The 20,774-nt window shown below is 32.7% G+C and overlaps 1 protein-coding gene across 2 annotated transcripts; it reads right to left on the bottom strand.

Annotated features, from left to right (window-relative positions):
• Window positions 1–1,745: 1,745 nt before the first annotated feature.
• On the bottom strand, window positions 1,746–5,637 carry LOC127092046 (amino acid transporter AVT1C). Of its 2 annotated transcripts, none has more exons than XM_051030824.1 (13): window positions 5,478–5,637; window positions 4,740–4,926; window positions 4,154–4,461; window positions 3,825–4,039; window positions 3,700–3,723; window positions 3,354–3,534; window positions 3,051–3,267; window positions 2,833–2,968; window positions 2,671–2,690; window positions 2,413–2,558; window positions 2,285–2,328; window positions 2,138–2,200; window positions 1,746–2,053 (listed from the first exon to the last, which is right to left on the bottom strand). In XM_051030824.1, the coding sequence occupies exons 2-13, from the start codon at window positions 4,907–4,909 to the stop codon at window positions 1,955–1,957; spliced, it is 1,623 nt and encodes a 540-aa protein (XP_050886781.1). In that variant the 5' UTR covers window positions 4,910–4,926; window positions 5,478–5,637; the 3' UTR covers window positions 1,746–1,954. The 2 variants fall into 2 exon arrangements, with proteins under 2 accessions (XP_050886781.1, XP_050886780.1); XM_051030823.1 differs by having other exon boundaries at window positions 5,273–5,511.
• Window positions 5,638–20,774: the final 15,137 nt, after the last annotated feature.

Here is a 20,774-nt window from a genome sequence, read left to right as displayed (position 1 = left end):
AATCAAACATATTTATCTTAATCGAGTGAGAAGTGATCCAAGAGAGATTCATGAAAGCTGATGACAACAAGAAATTGCACATCATAGAGTAATTGAGGAAGATTTCCTATCCGAAAACCACAAATTTGAAGCCATATTCGGCACCGGTTAAAACGAATGATGCCCCTAAAAAGGTCAAACCGATCGAGAGTGACAATTCTACGAGATGGTCTACTTCTTACTTTGAACATGTTGAGACACATTTTTCATATTCCCCAACTCCTAAATCTAAAAAAATTATTTTCAAGGGTGCTCGCATTAGCAAACCATTCTCCCACCATGGTTACCAAAAACCATCCACATTGAAGATATGCTGCTTTTTATGCACAAATACATTGAACGTATTGTAGATGTTAAATGTGATGGAAACTGTGGTTTTAGAGCTCTTTTAGGTTTGCTTTGTAAAGGAGAGGAGATCCACCTATTTGTCTGCCATCAGCTTATACAAGAACTGATAACACATAAGGAATCATACACATCGTTATATGAGAGAAAAAATACGATGTACTTTTTAATGCTCTTGTTCCTTGTGTTAGTGGTTTGACACCGTTTGAAAAATAGACGTGCTTCCCTGAAATGGGACATCTTATAGCAAGTGCTTATTATAGGGTGTTTATTGATTTGACACGATATGATTTCTCAGAAATATTTTTTTCACTTCGGAGTAGACCACCTCAAAATCCATCTATATGCATCATGTATATTAGGTGGCTTTCAAAAACACAACATTTTGTTCAAGCTTCTTTGAAACTGGGGTGTCCTATACCAAAGACATCATCGAAGTGGATGACACATTTCACAAAAGAGGCTGAAACTTGGCCAAATCATTTTGTGGAAAGGATAAAAGAGTTTACCAAGTTGAGCGACATTGAAAGAGAATCAAATAAGGAAAGGTCAAAGAAGGAACCACCAATAGATATAGATTTAGATGATGACACATGTTTTGATACATTTAGTTTTTATCTAACAATGTAACTCATTTTGTATGTAATATTGTCAATAATGTAATCTCGATACAATTTAAGACATGTATATTCTATATAAATGTTATAGAATTTAGGGGATAATTTTTAGACACTTTTTCTGTCTCAAAATTTGGCCATGCATATATATTGATTTTGTTTGAACACTGCTATATGGGGTGATTTCAGATATGCAACTCCGGGCACATCTCATTTTAATTGTAAAAATAACTAAACAAGGGATTTTACGGATGTGCATCTCCGTAAAAACCCTTATTTTATGAAAAAATAGAGCGTGTCTGGATATGCATATATGAAATATGCTCTAATGATAGAATATTGTTTTTAAGATCCAAATTGATCTAAAACTTGTATAAATATGAGATGTATCATCCCACGTTCTTAAAAAAAAAACACAACACACCAAAATGAATACATTTTCCCATCTTGCCTTTGTGTATTTCAATGGTGCAAAATCTTCGCTTCAATATAGGGTCTCCGGGAATACACCTCTCGTCGATCTAAAATCTAAAATGGATACTCTCCCGTGATATCCAGAAAATCCAAGAATTATCAAACTCGAGTATCGTTCGCACTTTTTTTTAGTTAAGGTGCTCTTGTGAGCCAACACATTTTTGTATTTTATACACTTTTCATTCCTTTCACAATCCAAGACTATAGATGCATATTATATGGTCAAGAATTGGAGATCTTTATCAAGATATGATGATACACATTTTCAACTAAAACAAAAATCATGAATAATCTATATTTCCAACACTTCAAACCTGAGCAAAACTTTTTATAACATGGTAACAACAAATAACAGTAACAGAATGAAAAAGCCACAAAACAAGCGAAAAACTCAACTCAAAATTGGGATAATCAAAACAGATAGAATATTGAAAAGGGTAGAGATACTAGCAAACAAATTTCATCTTCTACGCAAAACTTCATCCACTCAAACTCTTAACAATCTCCGCGAGCGCTGAGTACGTTCCAACCGACGAACACACAACGCCTATTATAATTATCGAAACGCAAAGTCCTGACTGTAAACATACAAAATGAAAGTTGAGTCAACTATAGTTCATCATAACTATACAAGTAGTTTTTAGAATTAGTTCGAGCTATACATGTAATCGCGTGACTTTGCCTCGCAAGATTCTTAGGTAACAAACACATGGTAGTATCAAACTCTGTCAACAAGGTTGATATTAATCAGTAAAATGATAAGATCAATAACTCTATGAGCAATAACAGAAAAAATTAAGAAATCTTACTACAATCATTGTAAGTAAAGATCCAATCAACGACATTACCAAACCTGCAACAGATCATCAGATGCGTCATATTGATAACATATTACAACTATGTCACATTACAGTTCGAATGATTGATTAAGACTTACCGAAAAAGGGAACTGAGAGACCAATAACAAGGGTGGAAAACACAAGGCCGGTTCTGATGAAAATGGAAAACAGGTAAGACTTGGAATGGTTTGATGGTATCAACTCTTCAAGACTCATCGCCACCGGAGACATAGTCAATGCATACGTATCGATGCTAGTTAAGGAAAATGATATTTCATCATCTGCTATGTAAGAATACTCTATCAAGAGAATGAAAAAGAAACGAAATGTATTCACGCGGTGCAGATAAAGGATATTTGGTAAATGGATTAACCACCTGCAGAATAAAGGTAGCAGAAAATAATGTTAGATATATACGGTTTATAAGACAACTAAATGGTTCAGTTCCTAAAGATGTAATTTCTGAAGTATATTCGACCGAGAAAATATCTGCAATAGAATGTAGAATTGTATATTACCGTAGTCCAGACAGCAATCTTGGTTGCAACCAAATCTTGTGGCAGGTTAAGAGTGAATTGAGAGAGTGTATCTTCTCCGAACATTCTGTATCCCATAACAGCGCCTCCAGCATACAGTAAGCTACAAACTCCGAAACTACGATAAAAAATCATACATTGTATTAGATAGATTCAAAACGAGAATTATAAACCATGGCTAAAGATGATCTTTGGTTTACCATGCTACTAGTACTGCAGGGAATTGGTTTGGATTTGCCATGGATGTGTAAATGTTTGGGAACACAGCATGTCCAGAATAACAGTAGCCGTAAAGACCGATAGCAACAGGTAGAGTTGCAAGATTGAGCGTTGTCCCCGAGCGTTGAAAGCCAACGTCTTCAACACCGACCCATAACAAGCACAGAACTACTAAAACGGATGCGATAACTCCACCGGCTATCACAGATAGGAAAATAAGTGGTTATAATAAGGTTGAATATTAACCAAAAATTAAGTGATTATTTGTGCAAAATAAGTGTTACCTGAAATGTAACTAAGAATGCTAAGGTCGCGGAGCCAAACGGTAGGAAGAACAGCCAAGGTGGCAATCACAGCAAAGAGTGTTCTCGGATTCAACTCGATTAAACCTAAATTTAAGTATGCATTTGGAAACAACGAAGCCAAGTTGTCGCCTTCCAAAATTATATACTCAATGCAACAGCCCTGCGTGACAACATAGTTTTTACGAACAAAACTTATGATCCAAGGTATGAGAAAAATTCGTAGATTCCAAATTTTACAAGCTCGAAATTTAAGACTGAAACATAGAAAAAGGTATCATGGATCACGTCTATCTCGTACTAATTGAGCGAAGGAAGATGTACTTACATATAATTCGATGTACAATACTATCTGCAACCACAAAAAAAGGAGAAATCATAGGAAATTGACATTAGACACCACTGCAACCACCAAAGACGAAAGCATAAAGATGAGTATAAAGATCGACTTACTGAAATGGCAATACGTCCGGCAGTACCAAAAGCAGCTTGGCCAATGTCAGGATATGTCTCAAGACCAGGTTCACTGTCCAAGCAAGAACGCAGGAGCAATCCGGTATAAAAGGAAAGAATTCCGAAAATGAACAAGATGGAAAGTCCTACCCATCCACCTTCTTTAGCAGCATAAGGGGTTGAAAGGATCCCTACTCCACAAAGAACATTTATGCCTGCAATTTAGTCCAAAATCCATAAATGGGCATATTGTGAAATCAACATATCTCAAATTGAACAAAATCTGTACTAAAAGAGCAAGAGCTAGCACGGCTCGATAAATTCGTTACCATTAAGCACAGCCTGTCCGAAAGAGCAATGGCCAGAAGGAACTTCATGAGAAACCTTAGAGTCTTTCTTAAGACTAGACGACCTTCTAGCAGAAGGCGGAAGCAAGGTGTGAGAGCTCCGTCTTTGTTGTGGCTCATCTTCTATCTGCTGTTGTATCAGAGGCTTTGCAGCGGAAGGAAGTGATTCTGGAGTGTGCCTCCTTGTTAGAGATGTAGAAAGGAAGGAACTGCTTAATCTTGAAACTGATGAAGTTCCCAGAAATCCAATATTGGGCGACGGTACACTACTGTATAGATCAATTGATTGCCTGCAATATCAATATCAAGAACACAACATAAGTATTCATTTTAAGCACTTGAAGTCCCCGAAATCGGCCACCATAAAACAGTATCGAAAGGTGCTGATACTGATACCATAATTCTCTGTTTTATGTTAAAGAACAAATTTTGGTTAATTCACAAATTCACACCACTACGACTGCAATCAGTGTCACAACATCTGTATCGACCGAAATCGCGAAAGTCTCTACGAGACCGCGACCATTATTTAAAACCTGCTTGAATTGAAACAACTAGTATTATTAACCTGTAACTCTGTGGCCATGAAGGGTTATAAGAACTTGGTTTCCTCTGTGGCGGATTTTCATTCGAGTAATTAGACGAATCAGAAACATTTCCATCGTTAAAATCCTTATCATCTTCTTCTTCACTTTCAATAATAAAACTGTTGTCTGAAACTACTGAGTTATTCATCATCTTCACCAACTATTCACCTTCACACAAAAAAAATCCAAAATTACAACAAAAAAAACACAAAATCTGGATCTGGATTAATTGGTTTATTCAAAATACAAACTGCATAGTTTGAATTTCAAAAGCTAACTCAGAGGTCAGAATAACCTATGACAGAATCTAATCACTTTCACTACAAAACTTTTAAAGAAAAGAACAAAAAACACAACAAAAAAACAACCAAAAAGAACATTAATCAAGAATCAGGAATTTGACAACATGAACGACAGTTATTGTTTTTTTATTTTTTTTTTAAAAACAAAAGAAAGTGAAAACCTATGAAAAAGGAGTGACAGAAAAAAGAACAAGTAAAGTAGGTACACGTACTTTACTTTCTCTCTCTCACAAGACAAACACACTCTACTAGAGACACTGATGTCTCTTATACAGCTTCAAGCTTTTCTACTCTCTCTCTCTAATTTACTTTCTCTGTGAAGATTCACGAAAAACATAACAGAAGGAACTGTTTTAGCAGTTAAATTATTACAATCATGTTATTCGTTGCAGGTGCCTAACATAATCATGGCCGTACATTTATATTGATATAGATTATGAGATAGCCATTGCTATTGCATGTTGCTGGCATGGACCCCCTATAGTTTTGTTTCTACTCATAGGTGGAGATGAGAATTAAACTTATTTAAATTTATCAAACATCACTAGTTAAGCATTTAGTTGTGTTTGTATCTGTGAGTTTGAGTTTTCTTAATGGGACATTGATATTTTAGTTTGTAAAGATGAGGTGAATGATGAAATAAGAATTCAATATTTTTTTTTGACTTTTTTTTCAATGTTAAAAGAAAACATGAATACATGATTACAATATGAAATAATTACAAATAATTGTAAAGTGATTTACTATAATGAAGAGAATATCTTGTGATCAATTATTTGCTGAAAAGGAGAAGCTGATTGAGTAGATTTATAGTGTAAAAATTGAGTGAGTTTGTACATAAAGTATTCTCTTTACTGTATTTAGTTACATATAGAGGATAATTTAGGATATTCCCTTTTATAAAATGGACATGGACAATTTATTTCTAATCAATGGAGACACACAAAAATTAAATTAGTGAATTATTATTTTATTAAGAGTTGGTTAAAGAAAGTTGATGTAATTAGTATAAAATATGGACTAATACCTAACATATTTTTGCTTTTTTTGTGTACTAAATACCTAATATGGACTAAATACCTAAAATTAAATACCTAAAATGAAATCAGGTTACTATTTATTATAGAGATTAATTGTTATGCATTATTAGTGTAAAAAATTTTACACTATCAATACATCACAATCATCCGTTTGGATTATTTTACATGCGATTATAGAAAAAGTCAAATTTCTCTAAAAAAAAAATCAATGATTATGATTAACTGACAGTGTAAAATATCAATTAAACTGTCAATACATCACAATCATCCGTTTGGATTATTTTACATGCGATTATCTTTAAACTGTCAATACATCACAATCATCCGTTAGGATTATTTTACATGCGATTATCTTTACACTGTCAGTAAATTTCAATTAAATTCATTATTATATTATTATTATTCTTAAATAAAGACTCTTTTTAAAATTTAATTTAAATTACTTTTCATTTGCATTAATCATTTTTTAATTATATTGATTCTTTCTTTTACCATCAATAATAAATATTACTTTTTTAGTCATTGTTTTATATATTAGGTTTATATTTAAGGTCAAATAAATTAATTATTTAATAAATTTAAAAATATAATATTTATGTATAATAGGATTGCAGTTATGTAGTAAAAAAAATGTATGACCTATCTGGAGTGGTTGTCGGTTTTAGGTTGTTGGTAGTTGGTTTTTAAAGTTAATTTTAAAACTAAAATTTAAGTTAAAATTTAATTTATTATGTATATTTATGTTTTTAACCATATTTTTCATAAAACTATTTCAAATATGCAATTTTCAACTTAAAAGCTTTATCAAACATTATTTATACTTCTATTTCTTGAGTTTTACATTTTATAAAATAATATATTTAACTGTGTTAATTTTAGTAATAAAATAAATGTTATTTAGTAAAACACTCTTATTAATAAAATCGTTAAAAAAGATAAAATACAATAAATAATACTACTTTTAATTTTTTTTTATAAAATAAAGTTTTTTAGATTATTAAGTAATAATATATATATATATATATATATATATATATATTAATATATATATATATATATATATAATATATATATTATATATAATATATTATATATATATATATATATATATATATATATGTGATACTTTGGTTGTTTATTGAGTTTAAAAGTAAATTATTTCTTGTCAAAATGATAGGAAACGATAAAATATTCATAAAAATAATAATATATATTAGATTAATATTTTTAAGTGACAAATTATTTAAAACAAAAAATGCTGTAAAATAAACATTTATAATAAAATAAAGGGAATGCTTTTTTTTAAGTTTGTAAAGAATGGTCTACAAATTATTTATATCAAAAATAATTTTAGATAATTAAAACAAATAGATCTACAATTTCATTTGAGAGAGTATAAATTATTAATAATTTTAATATTAATAGTAATATCGGTATAATTCTTTGATCCAGAAGTCAATATTATTATTATTATTATTATTATTATTATTATTATTATTATTATTATTATTTATATTTATTTAAATAAGTTATTAATATTTATAAATTAAAAACTTTAAAAAAATAATATATTAGTCAAATTTCATAAATTTGAAAAATAAAATACCATATTAGCATCTCATATATAAACAAGTAGAAGTATTTTTTTTGTCAGATTCATTAAATAACTATCATATCATATATAAGACATTTTAATAAATTTGAAGAAAATATATTTATTTATATTTAAGAGATCATAGTTGTCTTACACAATTTAGAACTTAGTTCAAATTTTAATAAATGAATTCTTAATAAAACAAAACACAATTTTTGAAAGAAAAAAAATATCTTTTATTTTAATTATAAATAACATTTAAATATGAGTTTAAAATACTTCGATAAAAAATTGTGTATGAGCTATTCTATTTATGAAAAACTCTATATTAGTAAAGATTTTTTTTAATAGTCTCTACAATATTACAATATTAATAATGAGATGTTTTAATTAATAAATAACTAAAAATTAAAATTAAAAAATATAATGATACCACTTGTCAATTATAACAATCTGGTAATTCATAAGAATAGAAATACGTAAACATTTAAATATCTGTATTTCAAAAGTATTCTTATGATTATGAGATGCTCAAAAACATTGAGACAATAGTTTAAGAAATTTATTACACTTGTACTAATATTTGTAATAATATTCTTTAACTATAAAATATATATTAGGCTTATAATATTGGTCCCCTTATTTTATAAGATCGATGGATGTTAGGTATTCTGATACTTTTGAATTTAATTTGGTACTGATATTCTTAATTAGTAGAAGACCAATGCATCTGCACGGGTAAAATCATTTATTTATTAAATTATACATTTGAATTGAAATGCTAAAATTATTTTGTACCATGCAAAATATGTTATAAATAAACAAAATCCTCTGTATAGATGTTGCCCTCTATTTATTATAATCCAGGAATAGAATACTAAACAAAGGATAATGCGAAATCCTCTACATTTTTTAAGAAATGTCAACCCTGTTTCACTTTTTTCATTTGTTTGAGAATCTTGAGATGTCATGGCTTTATCGCTGGCCATAATTAAATTGTTATCAAGTTTCCATCAATCTTCACCGTCTTATCAAATGGTTATGTAAAATGAGAACAAAGGATAATTTCTAATATCAAATTTTCTTAACCATCTAATCGCATACTGAGACATCTCCTACCATCTCACAAAATAAAGAGCCACCAACAACCTTGTCTATCATGTAATAGTGTTAAGAGTCACAAATTACCTTTTTCCATTTCCAGTATCAAAACACAAAAACCATTAGAACTTATATATACTGATGTATAGGGTCCACCCCACATCAAGTCTTTAGATGGTTTCTCCTATTATTTACTTCTTGTTGATCACTTCACCAAATATGTATGGCTCTATCCATTAAGAAATAAATTTGATGTCTCTAATGTATTTCCCACATTCAAAAATCTTGCTGAAAACTACTTCAAAGAAAAAATCATTTCATTGCACTCTGATAATGGAGGAGAATTCATCAAACTAAAATCATTTCTCCACACACATGGCATATCTCATTTCACCACATCACCACATACACCTGAACTCAATGCTCCAGCTGAAAGGAGACACAGACATGTAGTTGAAACTGGAAGAGCCTTACTACATATGTCAAATCTACCTCCCGAATACTGGTCCTTTGCGTTCAAGACAGCAGTGTACCTAATCAATAGGTTACCAACTCCTATCCTCAACATGAAATCACCATATCAAGTCTTACACAAGAAAAGCCCAACAACATCACATCTTCATTCCTTTGGATGCCTTTGTTTTCCTTGGCTGCGACCTTATGTCTCAAATAAACTTCAACCCTGATCTCAACCTTGCATATTCTTAGGATATGCAGAATCCCAATACAGTTATTTATGTCTTGACCCAACAAATCACAAAATATACACCTCTAGGCATGTCAAATTTTTTGACCACATTTTTCCATACAACCAACTTGTCAAATCTACACCACCACCATCTCTAAGCATACCCAACATACCACAATCCCCTCATATCATCATACCTATCCTTCAACAACCACCACTTGAGTCACCCGCTATGCCCCATGAAGAAGCGGATCTCTTGGTTTCAAATACAATGTCAGGTAATGATACTCATCCACCTACTCTTGTTACTACACCTCTTGTCACTCCTAATACCTCTACAGCCCCTACTACTGAAACAAACCAAATAATCACAAGGTCGAAAAATAATATATTCAAGCCAAAAAGGATGTATACTGCATCAAAACACCCTCTACCTGAGAATTTGGAACCTTCAAACATCCGTGAGGCAATGAAACATGCCCATTGGCGTCAGGCAATTGCTGATAAATTTGAAGCCTTAATAAGAAATGGCACATTCTCACTTGTACCACCTAAGGCAGGGCAAAACATTGTTGGATGTAGATGGTTATTTCGTATCAAGAGAAATAGTGATGGTTCCATTGCTCGCTACAAGGCACGTCTTGTTGCCAAGGGTTTCACACAATGTCCTGGCATTGACTTCAAGGAGACATTCGCACCAGTTGTTCGCCCACAAACAATTAAGATTATTCTTACCTTAGCAATCTCTCATCAGTGGTCAATGCACCAACTAGATGTGAACAATGCATTCTTACAAGGAGCTCTTACAGAAGAGGTCTTCATGGACCAACCGCCAGGTATGAAAGATGCAACACATCCCAACTATGTTTGTAAACTTCACAAGGCCATCTATGGCCTACGGCAAGCACCAAGAGCATGGCATGATTCTCTGAAGGAGTTTATTATTGCATATGGATTTCAAACAAGCAAAAGTGATCCATCCTTGTTCATTTATCACTCGGGTGATACCAAGGCTTACTTTTTAGTCTATGTAGATGACTTGCTGCTCACTGGTAACAACTCTACATTCCTTCAAAGCTTCATCAAGGCACTATCTCAACGATTTTCGTTGAAAAATATGGGACAACCTCACTACTTTTTGGGTATTAAAATCATACCAACAAGCTCTGGAATTTTTCTTTCTCAACACCGGTACATTCGTGACCTCTTACAAAAGTTTGACATGGAGGGGGCGAAACCATCTCCCACACCACTTTCCTCCACAGCAGTGCTACAACTTCACGATGGTACATCATCCACCGATGCCACGGAGTTTCGTAGAATTATAGGAGGACTTCAGTATCTTAATCTTACTCGTCCAGACTTATCATAGTGCATCAATAAATTGTCCCAATTTATGCATAAACCAACTTCCCTTCACCTACAACACTTAAAACGCATCCTTCGATACATCAAACTAACCATTAATCATGGTCTCATGCTACACAAAACTGCTGCAAACAACTTGTTAGCATACTCTGATGCAGATTGGGGTGGGAACAATGATGATCGCACATCTACCTCAGCTTATATCATTTTCTTCGGAGGCAACCCAATTTCGTGGCTCTCAAGAAAACAAAGAACTGTAGCACGGTCATCTACTGAGGCTGAATATCGTGCAGTTGCTACCGCTACCACTGAGATCATGTGGCTCCAAAACTTACTGCATGAACTAAGAATACCCATACATGACCCTCCACGACTATTGTGTGACAATGTGGGTGCCACATACCTTTGTTCCAATCCTGTACTTCACTCAAGAATGAAACATATATCATTAGATTATCATTTTGTCAGAGAACAGGTTCAAACCAATAAGCTCATCGTAACACATGTGTCTACCAAGGATCAACTGGCAGATTTACTCACTAAACCACTTCCCACAACCAAGTTCACTGAACTCATGTCCAAGATAAAGGTCGTTGATGGAACCTTCATCTTGAGGGGGCGTAATGGACCAATGAAAGAAATAATTTGAATTGGTCATCAAATAATTAAATGAGAGTTATTGGTTATTATTAGCATTTGATCCTGTCAAGTAGTTAACAAATAGTAGCTATAGTTTAGGCATCACTCTAGCTAATTCTATTTAATTATCATCATGTATTATAGCTTTATATACTGATGCAAATCTCTGTAAAATATCATTCTCATATAAGTGAAAAATATACTCTTATAAAATATATGTTTCAACTTTGAAGCTTCATGTAAGTAAGTTGTACCAAAAATTTATGTAGTCATCAATTGGAGAAATAACTATTGATTTTACAGTTCAAGAATATGTGAATATATCAAACGCTGAAATATATATGAATAGATTTTTAGTAGAATATATTGAAGTAGAATTTGAAGCTAGTGCTAACACAATATAATTGTAACATAATACATTGAAGCAAAATGTATTGAAGCAAAAATTGAAGATAGTGTTAACACAATATAATTGTAGCATCCATACACTATTGAAGCCGAATGTTAGTCTAATATAATATTGAAGAAGAATGTGATGCAAACACAATATAATTGTATCATTCATAAACTATTTAAAGATAAAAAAATGAATAGCAAATTCTAATAACAAAGTGAACGGAATAAACTATAATTGTTAATATATAAGTAAAGTAGAATAAGAAATGGAATTTCCCCTATTGGATTGATAATAAGGTTGTTTAAGATAAAGGAAAATAAACCAAAAGAGTTGTAAAATATATGAATTTCTACACAATATTATGAAAAACCTCTTTGAAGACAACATTTGTTGTTTTAGATAAAGGATTTTTGTATTTGTCATGAATCAATATTTTGAGTCCAGCTTTTCTCTTGACTCTTGACATTGCTACATATAGTTGTCCGTGACTGAATACATCATTTGGAAAATATAAACCAACATAATCTAATGATTGGTCTTGAGACTTGTTAATGGTCATTGAGAAAGAAACAACAATGGGAAATTGTCTTCGAATAAGTTTGAATGGCCAAGGAGATTGAGAAGGAGACAAAAACATTCTTGGTATGTAAATAGTATTTCCAATGTGTGTACCTGATATAATTTTGGCATCAATGACGTGCTTTTGTAGTCTAGTAACCGCCAATCTTGTTCCATTGCATATGCCTTCAAATTGATCCAGATTCCGTATCAACATGATGCATGATCCAATTCTTAATTTCACGGAATGATTTGGCAAGCCTGATGTTTTCAAACAGTTAAAAAATTCAGGAGTTAGATGTTCAAAACCATCACTATCATTTGCTTCTGATTTGTCAATGGAGTCACTACTCAAAACCTCCTTAGTGTCACCTATATAGTTGAGTATTTTGATTAAGATTTAAAGGGAAAAATAAGACAATAGAATGGGACAAAAGTAGATAAATAATTTTACCTGAAAGAAGATTTGTGACGTAATCATTGATTTCATCAAATATTTCAATAGTTTAAGCCAAAATAGCTCGACTCTGTAGGTAGGTAGTATCAGTAAAATTTTGAAGGAGATTTGGATAAGTACTTGAAACAATTTTGTCGATTGGGTCCAAATAATCATTTAGTAGGAACTCTGGTGGAATCGGAATTTGAGCATATCCATTATTTGGTTCAAATGTTTTTCCATCACCAACTTGTAAAATCCATTCAGAAAACTTACGAATGTCTTCAACATCGTTTGAAAGTGACTCAATTCCCAAACACATATTTTTGGTTAGTGTCAAAATTTTGCAATGGTCCCAAATGTATGAAGCATTTATTGTACAATGTACAATGTCAGACCTAGTACCTCTTGGAACCACGGGTAGAATTTGTCGGAATTCACCACCAAATATAACAACTTTGGCTCCAAAAATTCTACCGCAAGGCACATCATCAATACCCATGATATCTTTTAAAGACTTGTCAAGAGATTCAAAGCAAAATTTGTTTGCCATGGGTGCCTCATCCCAAATGATTAGTTTTGTTATTTGCAACAACCCAGCAAGGTCCGATTTTTCTCTCGATGTTACAAATAGAAGATTATAGGCATGGGATAGGTATTTTGAATCTAGAATGTGTTGTTCGTCCTCCTGGTAAAATTAGACTTGCAATTCCACTTGAAGCCACATTCAAAACAATGTCGCGGTTTGAACGTAAAGCTGCTGATAGTGTGTTCCACATGAAAGTCCCAGTACCACCAAAACCATATAAAAAAAACACACCTCATTTTTGTTCAGCAACTGCAACCATGATCTCCTTAAGAATGTTGTGTTATTCATCTAATATCACAGGAAATTCAGAAAAAAGAAAATAATAAGTAAAAATAAAGAATCGATTTAGATGGAATTATAAAAATAGTTAAGGAACAAGTAGAAAAAGAATTAATGCTTTTAGTAACAACAATTTTTATGATGTGCCATGCGAGTAATTCAAGAATCAATAACATAATTTCATATTGTTGTTCATGCGACAAATTCACATTAAAGGCGGATAATCTAATAATGTTTTAGAATTAAAGTAGACATATTCAATTTAGTTTTAAATGTAGGTCTATATGAGAAATTATGAATTCAAATTGAAATAAAAGAATAATTATTTGATTTTCAGAATACCTGTTAGCTTTTGAAACAAATCTTGGTATAATAGTTTCTAAGCGGCAACATCATATTGTCGTTCATCATAAATCAATATGTTGCCAAGGAATTCCAGTACATAACGCTCTGAATATGACATAGGTTTAAAGTCTTTCAAGCTCCTTTTGTTTTTTTGTAGTTGTGTAACGATTTCCATCAAAGTAAGTTGTTGGAGTTCTTCAGGAGACAATGATAAATCTATAGTAAATAAATGATGAGATGAAATATATTTGTAAATAAATTAAGAAACAAATGACAAAGCTATGTGTGTAGATGAATATAAGTTTAGCATTACCTGGGTTGTTAGACAAAATTCTTTGGTAAAATAAAATCCCATCTGATAAGTATATCCAAGTGTTACGTCATACATGATCTGGTTGGTTCATTGAAGCTGATAACAACATGATAACAAACAATTTTCGAAGAAATACACCAGAACCCCAATTGTAAGCTTCTTTTATTGCCTCAATGAACTCTCTGACGTCTTGTAGAAACCCCATATCAAAACATGCTTCTCTGAAAGTTGCATGTTTATACACTTCAACAATTTTGAGATGATCATAACTTGTAGGTCCTTGCTTAACTGTCAACAACATCCGCATATAGTATAACTCCCCAGTTGTTGGAGGTACCCAAACTAGGCGACCAATTGTGTAACCTCTTTTCCTTGGTCTCCAACATATCTTTTTCTTGACATAAACAAACTTGGACACAAATTATCCATATGTCAATAGTTTAGCTTCATCACATACTTGGTTTTCCATAAACCAAGCTTTAAACATGGATTTAGTTACACTCTCCTTTAAAAGGACATTTCCAATTTGTTCAAAGTCTTTGTACTAGACTGAGTTCTCTCCTTCCAAGTGAAAAAATAATCTTTCAACCGCAGGTTTCCTTCTATGGATAGAATATGAAAAAAAATTCTCTAACATGCTTCACTTGGTGAAACATATCTACAATCAAGGTATTGTTTTATTTCATTATTATTCCCTTCACGACCACATGCACTTGGAACAATAACGGATGATATTCTATCTGAACCATTGTTGATGTATTTGAAAAGATATTTAATAGAGGTACTTTGGTTGCACCATTCCATGTTGATGTGTGTTTCATATTTAATTAGAAAATATGGGTTATGGGGCACGACATGACCTGAATGAAGCATGATACCATTCTTCTCAATTGTAAAACCGTTATCCCTTCTTCGGTAAACCTGAATTCGATGGTGTACATGTCTGCATAAAAAAGGAAAGAATATATTTAAACCAATGAAAAAAATGAATACGGGCTAAAAAGAAGTTTATGTAAAGAGATGTAGTTTGAAAGAATAGCAAGAGCAGAGCATACATGCCAAGACTTTTCCTAAAACACCTTTCTTAGTCACATCAGCCAAAAGATTATCAAAATTCATTTTAAAAACTCTAGCAATGATATCAGGTCTATCTGGTGGCTTCAAGTTGAGAGGAAGTAAAGCTCATTGAGTTTCAGGCCGATTTGGATTGCATGTGAAAGTAATGAAAAGGTCCGGGAAGCCGACTTTACTACAAATTGCCATGCCAACATAGTATAATTGATCCATAAATCTCCTACTACCAACATAAGATGAAGGTAATATAAATGTTTTTCCTGTGCTTGACCCAGGTGTATTACTTTGGTCTCCTTCTTCATTAAGACTTCGATACTTTGAGACTCTTAGCTTGGATTGATTGTTACGAAGCCATTTCAATCTTTCACCCTCTAGCATGGTGTACCCGTCAACCAAAAATTGTTGAAACAATCTCCTAGACGACAATAGAGTTTTTCCTTTTTTGCCTCTTATTTGGATTCGAAAAGCCAACCACTCTCGAATAGTAAGTATGTTTCTTGAATTATTTTTGAAGATATAAAGATCACGGTGAACGAAATTTGATCTATAACCATCTTCTCCATATGGAAATATAAAAGGATATTGGTAAGCCAAATAGCTCTCATGAAATTCATCAATAAGTTTTGATGTTCCCCCTTGTCTCTGCACAATAATGTCTCTTTCTTTAGCCGTGTCAACATCACCAACTATTAATGCAGCAACCTCAAAAATAGTTGGTTGGTTGTACACTCTTCCATCTGTAGCTCTGTTTGCAATAAGTATTAGTTTCAAGTTACGCACATTCCCTTGATTAAGTCTCCCTCTCTTACCATGCGGAAACTCTTAGCATGTGTGTTAAGAGTGTACAACATATCTGATAGATTTTTTACAATTATAAGATCAATGTTTTTTTGTTCCTAAGAATCAAAGGAAAATTTTATTATGTATGTAAAAAAACTATATATTAGAATTGAATGCTATGAATTTATATACAAACCATAGTCCATCAATTCGATTAACAACTTCATTTTCTGTATCAAAAATGTAGAGTTGTGCAAATTTTGGTGCTTGGCCTTCAGATGGTAATAAACTACCAATGCGGTGGCAAGTTTGACCTTGGATTTATATTGTAGGTCGACCTCTCCCATTATTGAATTTGTTGTCTAATTTAGCATCGGGTGACATGAACACAAACATCATGTTGTATGTTCATAGATTAGATTGGAAATTCTTACTATCTTTGGAATTATGATCGAATAGTAAATAAGATAATAGGGTTGGAGGATGTTTCAAGAAAGATAGTTCAACTTTGCCATTCCCACAACATAATTGGTACTTAGGATTTGCTGCATGTTTATGTTTTTCCATTCTCTCTTGATACCACATCAATGCCTTACAATGTCTACATTCAATCATGTCATCACCTAAATCATAATAATATGGACCCAAAAAAAAAACTCAGTGATTATATAACAATATATTAAATCATAAGAAATACTGATAATAAAGTTGGAGTACCTATATTGTAACATGGGTTAGCCTCTGATGTCGAATATGGTGGAGAGACGTCATCATTAGCAAAACTTGAGTCATCTTATGAGTTTTGGTCTGATGTAATAGCTAATAATGTTAATACATATCATATTTAGTATTATTGTGCAATAAAACATGTAAGATATAATGAAAACATGTATTCTAAAGGTTGAAAAAAACTTATAGTACTTGAAATTCAATGGGTGAAGATATGGTCTATTTGGAAAAATAACCTACAAAAATCATAGAGGAATATGGTCTCTTTGGATGTCGTTGAATTTCATTTGGTACGTTAGGTTCATAAACACATTTTTGGCAGTTTAAGAACTTTGAGTCGACTCATGCCTTGGAACGGCCGACTCATTCATGCATATCCCATTTTGTGTAACTCTCGGGTCCGAACAGGTCGAGTCATAGGTATACTCAATCCTCTGAAAACAAAATGAGTCAACTCCTCCATCTGTTGCATTGACTCATTACCTGTTTCATTTTGAACCATGTTGTCACTGGTCCGAATCGGTCGAGTCTTAGGTCGACTAAATTCCGAGAAAACAAAATGAGTCGACTCATCCCCTTGTTGCGTCAACTCATTACCTGTTTCATTTTGAACCATGTTGCCACGAGTCTGAACAGGTCGAGTCATAGGTCGACTCAATCCTGGGAAAACAAAATGAGTAGACTCATCCACCTGTTGCATCGACTCATTACCTGTTTCATTTTGAACCATGTTGCCACAGGTCTGAACAGGTCGAGTCATAAGTCGATTTAATCTTGGGAAAATAAAATGAGTCGAATCATCCACCTGTTGCATCGACTTTTTACCTATTTCATTTTAAACCATGTTTCCATGGGTCTGAACAGGTCGAGTCATAAGTCGACTCAATCCTGGGAAAAAAATGAGTCGACCCATCCACCTGTTGTGTCGACTCATTACCCGTTTCATTTTGAACCATGTTGCCACAGGTCTGAATAGGCCGAGTCATAGGTCGACTCAATCCTGGGACAAGGTGGATGAGTCGACTCATCCACCTATTGCGTTGACTCATTACATGTTTCATTTTGAACCATTTTGGTAAAGAGTCTGAATAGGTCGAGTCATAGGCCGACTCAATCCTGGGAAAATAAGATAAGTCGTCTCATCCACCTGTTGCGTCGACTCATTACCTGTTTAATTTTGAATCATGTTGCCACGGGTATGTATAGGTCGAGTTATAGGTCGACTCAATCCTGGGAAAACAAAATGAGTCGACGCATCCACCTTTTGCGTTGACTCATTGCCTGTTTCAATTTGAACCATGTTGTCGGGTCTGAACAGGTCGAGTCAAAGGTCGACACAATCCTGGGAAAACAAAATGAGTAGACTCATCCACCTGTTGCGTCGACTCATTACCTATTTCATTTTGAACCATGTTGTCACGAGTCTGAACAGGTCGAGTCATAGGTCGACTTAACTCTAGAAAAACCTATTTGAGTAGTTTCATCCCCTAATACACTGAATATACGAAATAAGCAATTATTTGACATACCTAAGAACGGATTGTAGTCAGAGCCATCACTGGACTCACTATCGAAATCCAAGTTTACAGTCGGAGTAAATATCAGGCGAGGTGGAGGGATTGTGGTTGTATTAATTGTAGAAATTCCGACACGGAATGGGGATAGAACATTGAAAGAGCTCTGAGATTAAAAAATAAATGGTTAGTATGAAAAAAAAACGTAATCTCAACCAAGGTGTGCGCTAATATGGAAGCCAAGCGTTTGATCATACTATGTAAAAGATGTATCCTGATGTGTAGTTGCTGGTTCGGGAGGAATATATATACATTGGTTGATTCTTGTAAGGTTGTAAGCTTTATCCGACACTCCAAGACCCTTATTAGGGCAGCCCCTTGTATGTTTCAGTTGCATTGGTGCACCCATTTTAGTTTGCACCAAATCATTCATGTATGAAAACATGAAAATAGTAATAAAGAAAACCATTAAGCAAAATAAGTAGAGTAAAATGTAACAACTCTTACGCAAGTGTTAAGGCTGAGTGTGTCTGAATTGGTGGAAGCGTTCTTGGATTCACATTTTCAATCCCTGTATGCGTGGCAACCGTGTCAAATTTTACGACAAGGTTTGAACTCATGTTATGAAGGTTAATACGTCTCGATGGAGTATGGATACGATGTGTTGATACACTGGGTAGGGTTTGTTGCAATACATAATCTATGCATTATCCATCGGAAACAATTATGTCGAGTAGTTGTTGGCTAGAAGTCGCTACTGTAATATCTTCAAGGGGAAATCATGTTGTGGATGGTGTATTGAAGTTTGAAGTCATGTCATGTTTACAGTGCTTAGACTTTTAATGTTTTAGTATGCAAAATCTGCGCAAGCGTGCCGTTTTAGCTGAAAAATTACTCCAACTAATAGGATCATCAATGACGGCATGTGTTGTAGTTTTCCTCCTGGAATTAAGAAAATAAATTGTCAAAGGATTCAGAAGTATAATAAGTCAAAAGCATGATAAAAATATTGGAAGGATGAGTCAAGGGAGCAAGAACATGAATACGCAATTGAAAAACATCAGTCTAGTGTTGAATATCTACATTTACCATTCACAATAACAATGTCGCAACTTTAGGTGATAGAACCAGCAAATTGAACCAGCAAATTGAACCACAATCACAAAATGACATACAAATAAAAATGAAAAATGGATTTTCCATATAAATGAAATTATAATTTGAAGTAATATTGTTTAACCTCCCTACATTGGACAATGACATAGAACCACAAAAACCATAAACACAATAATTGTTCAAAACAACAATCAAAAGTAATCATACAGCAAAACTCGGTGTCTAAGAAGACAACCATCTGTATAGGTAATAAAATGACTAAAAATGGCACGGGAACATAATCGAAGTCAGAACTCGGGTATTCAGAGCAACAGAAAAATGTAATGCATAATGTTTATATTTCTGCCTACCTGACTTGTATGTGATTGTAAGCATTGGGTTCCATATTTTAATCGTAGCTCCAAAACCTTTGAAAACAATGCACAAACAACATGAGACAATTGTCCAACAGGCATGTAAAACCAAGAAGCCCTGAGCATGTTGATATAGTGAGTTCTGATAACACACTCTCTCTCTCTCTCTCTCTCTCTATATATATATATATATATATATATATATATATATATATATATATATATGTGTGTGTGTTTGTGTGTGTGAGATTAATCCTATATTAAATCTTGTGTTTGGTTTGGAGAAAATCCAATTTAAAACTCCAAGTTCGTTTTAAAGAAAATTTATGAGCATTACATGTGAAAAACTGACTCATACTACTCCATATAAATTTATAAGAAAAAAACTAATATTTCACACTTATTAAAAAAAGTTTGAATTTTTGTGTTTTTTGAAATATGTTTATGGAAAGATGTAAACGTAACTTTGTTTGATTGTTGTTTATGAAAAAATGAAATTGAAACCAAATTAAATGTAATTTATATTTAATTTTACCTTAGAAAAGATAAAAAAAATTTAGAATAAAATGGTTAAATAAAATAATGTATACTTTTTGCTTATAATTTGGAATAAGAAAAATGAATATTTTTTTCTTATAAATTGATATGGAGGGCAGGGACGGAGCAAGAGATTTCGAACAACGGAGACAATATATTAATATATAAAATTATTTTTATTTATTTTTAAAGCATAAATATATATTATATTTATGTTTTAATAAAATTTATCTCTAAAAAAATATTTAATAATTTTCTAAATTT

Source organism: Lathyrus oleraceus, chromosome 6, assembly GCF_024323335.1.
Source record: "Lathyrus oleraceus cultivar Zhongwan6 chromosome 6, CAAS_Psat_ZW6_1.0, whole genome shotgun sequence".
Lineage (NCBI taxonomy): Eukaryota > Viridiplantae > Streptophyta > Magnoliopsida > Fabales > Fabaceae > Lathyrus > Lathyrus oleraceus.
This window is presented reverse-complemented; position numbering and strand designations above follow the sequence as displayed.

Excerpts from the sequence above, each read along its gene's own strand:
- LOC127092046 (XM_051030824.1), bottom strand. The coding sequence starts at position 4,909 with ATGATGAATAACTCAGTAGTTTCAGACAACAGTTTTATTATTGAAAGT. Across the intron at positions 3,535-3,699 it reads TATTGTACATCGAATTATAT|GGCTGTTGCATTGAGTATAT; the intron begins GTAAGTACATCT and ends GTTGTCACGCAG. Across the intron at positions 2,691-2,832 it reads AGATTGCTGTCTGGACTACG|GTGGTTAATCCATTTACCAA; the intron begins GTAATATACAAT and ends TTTATTCTGCAG.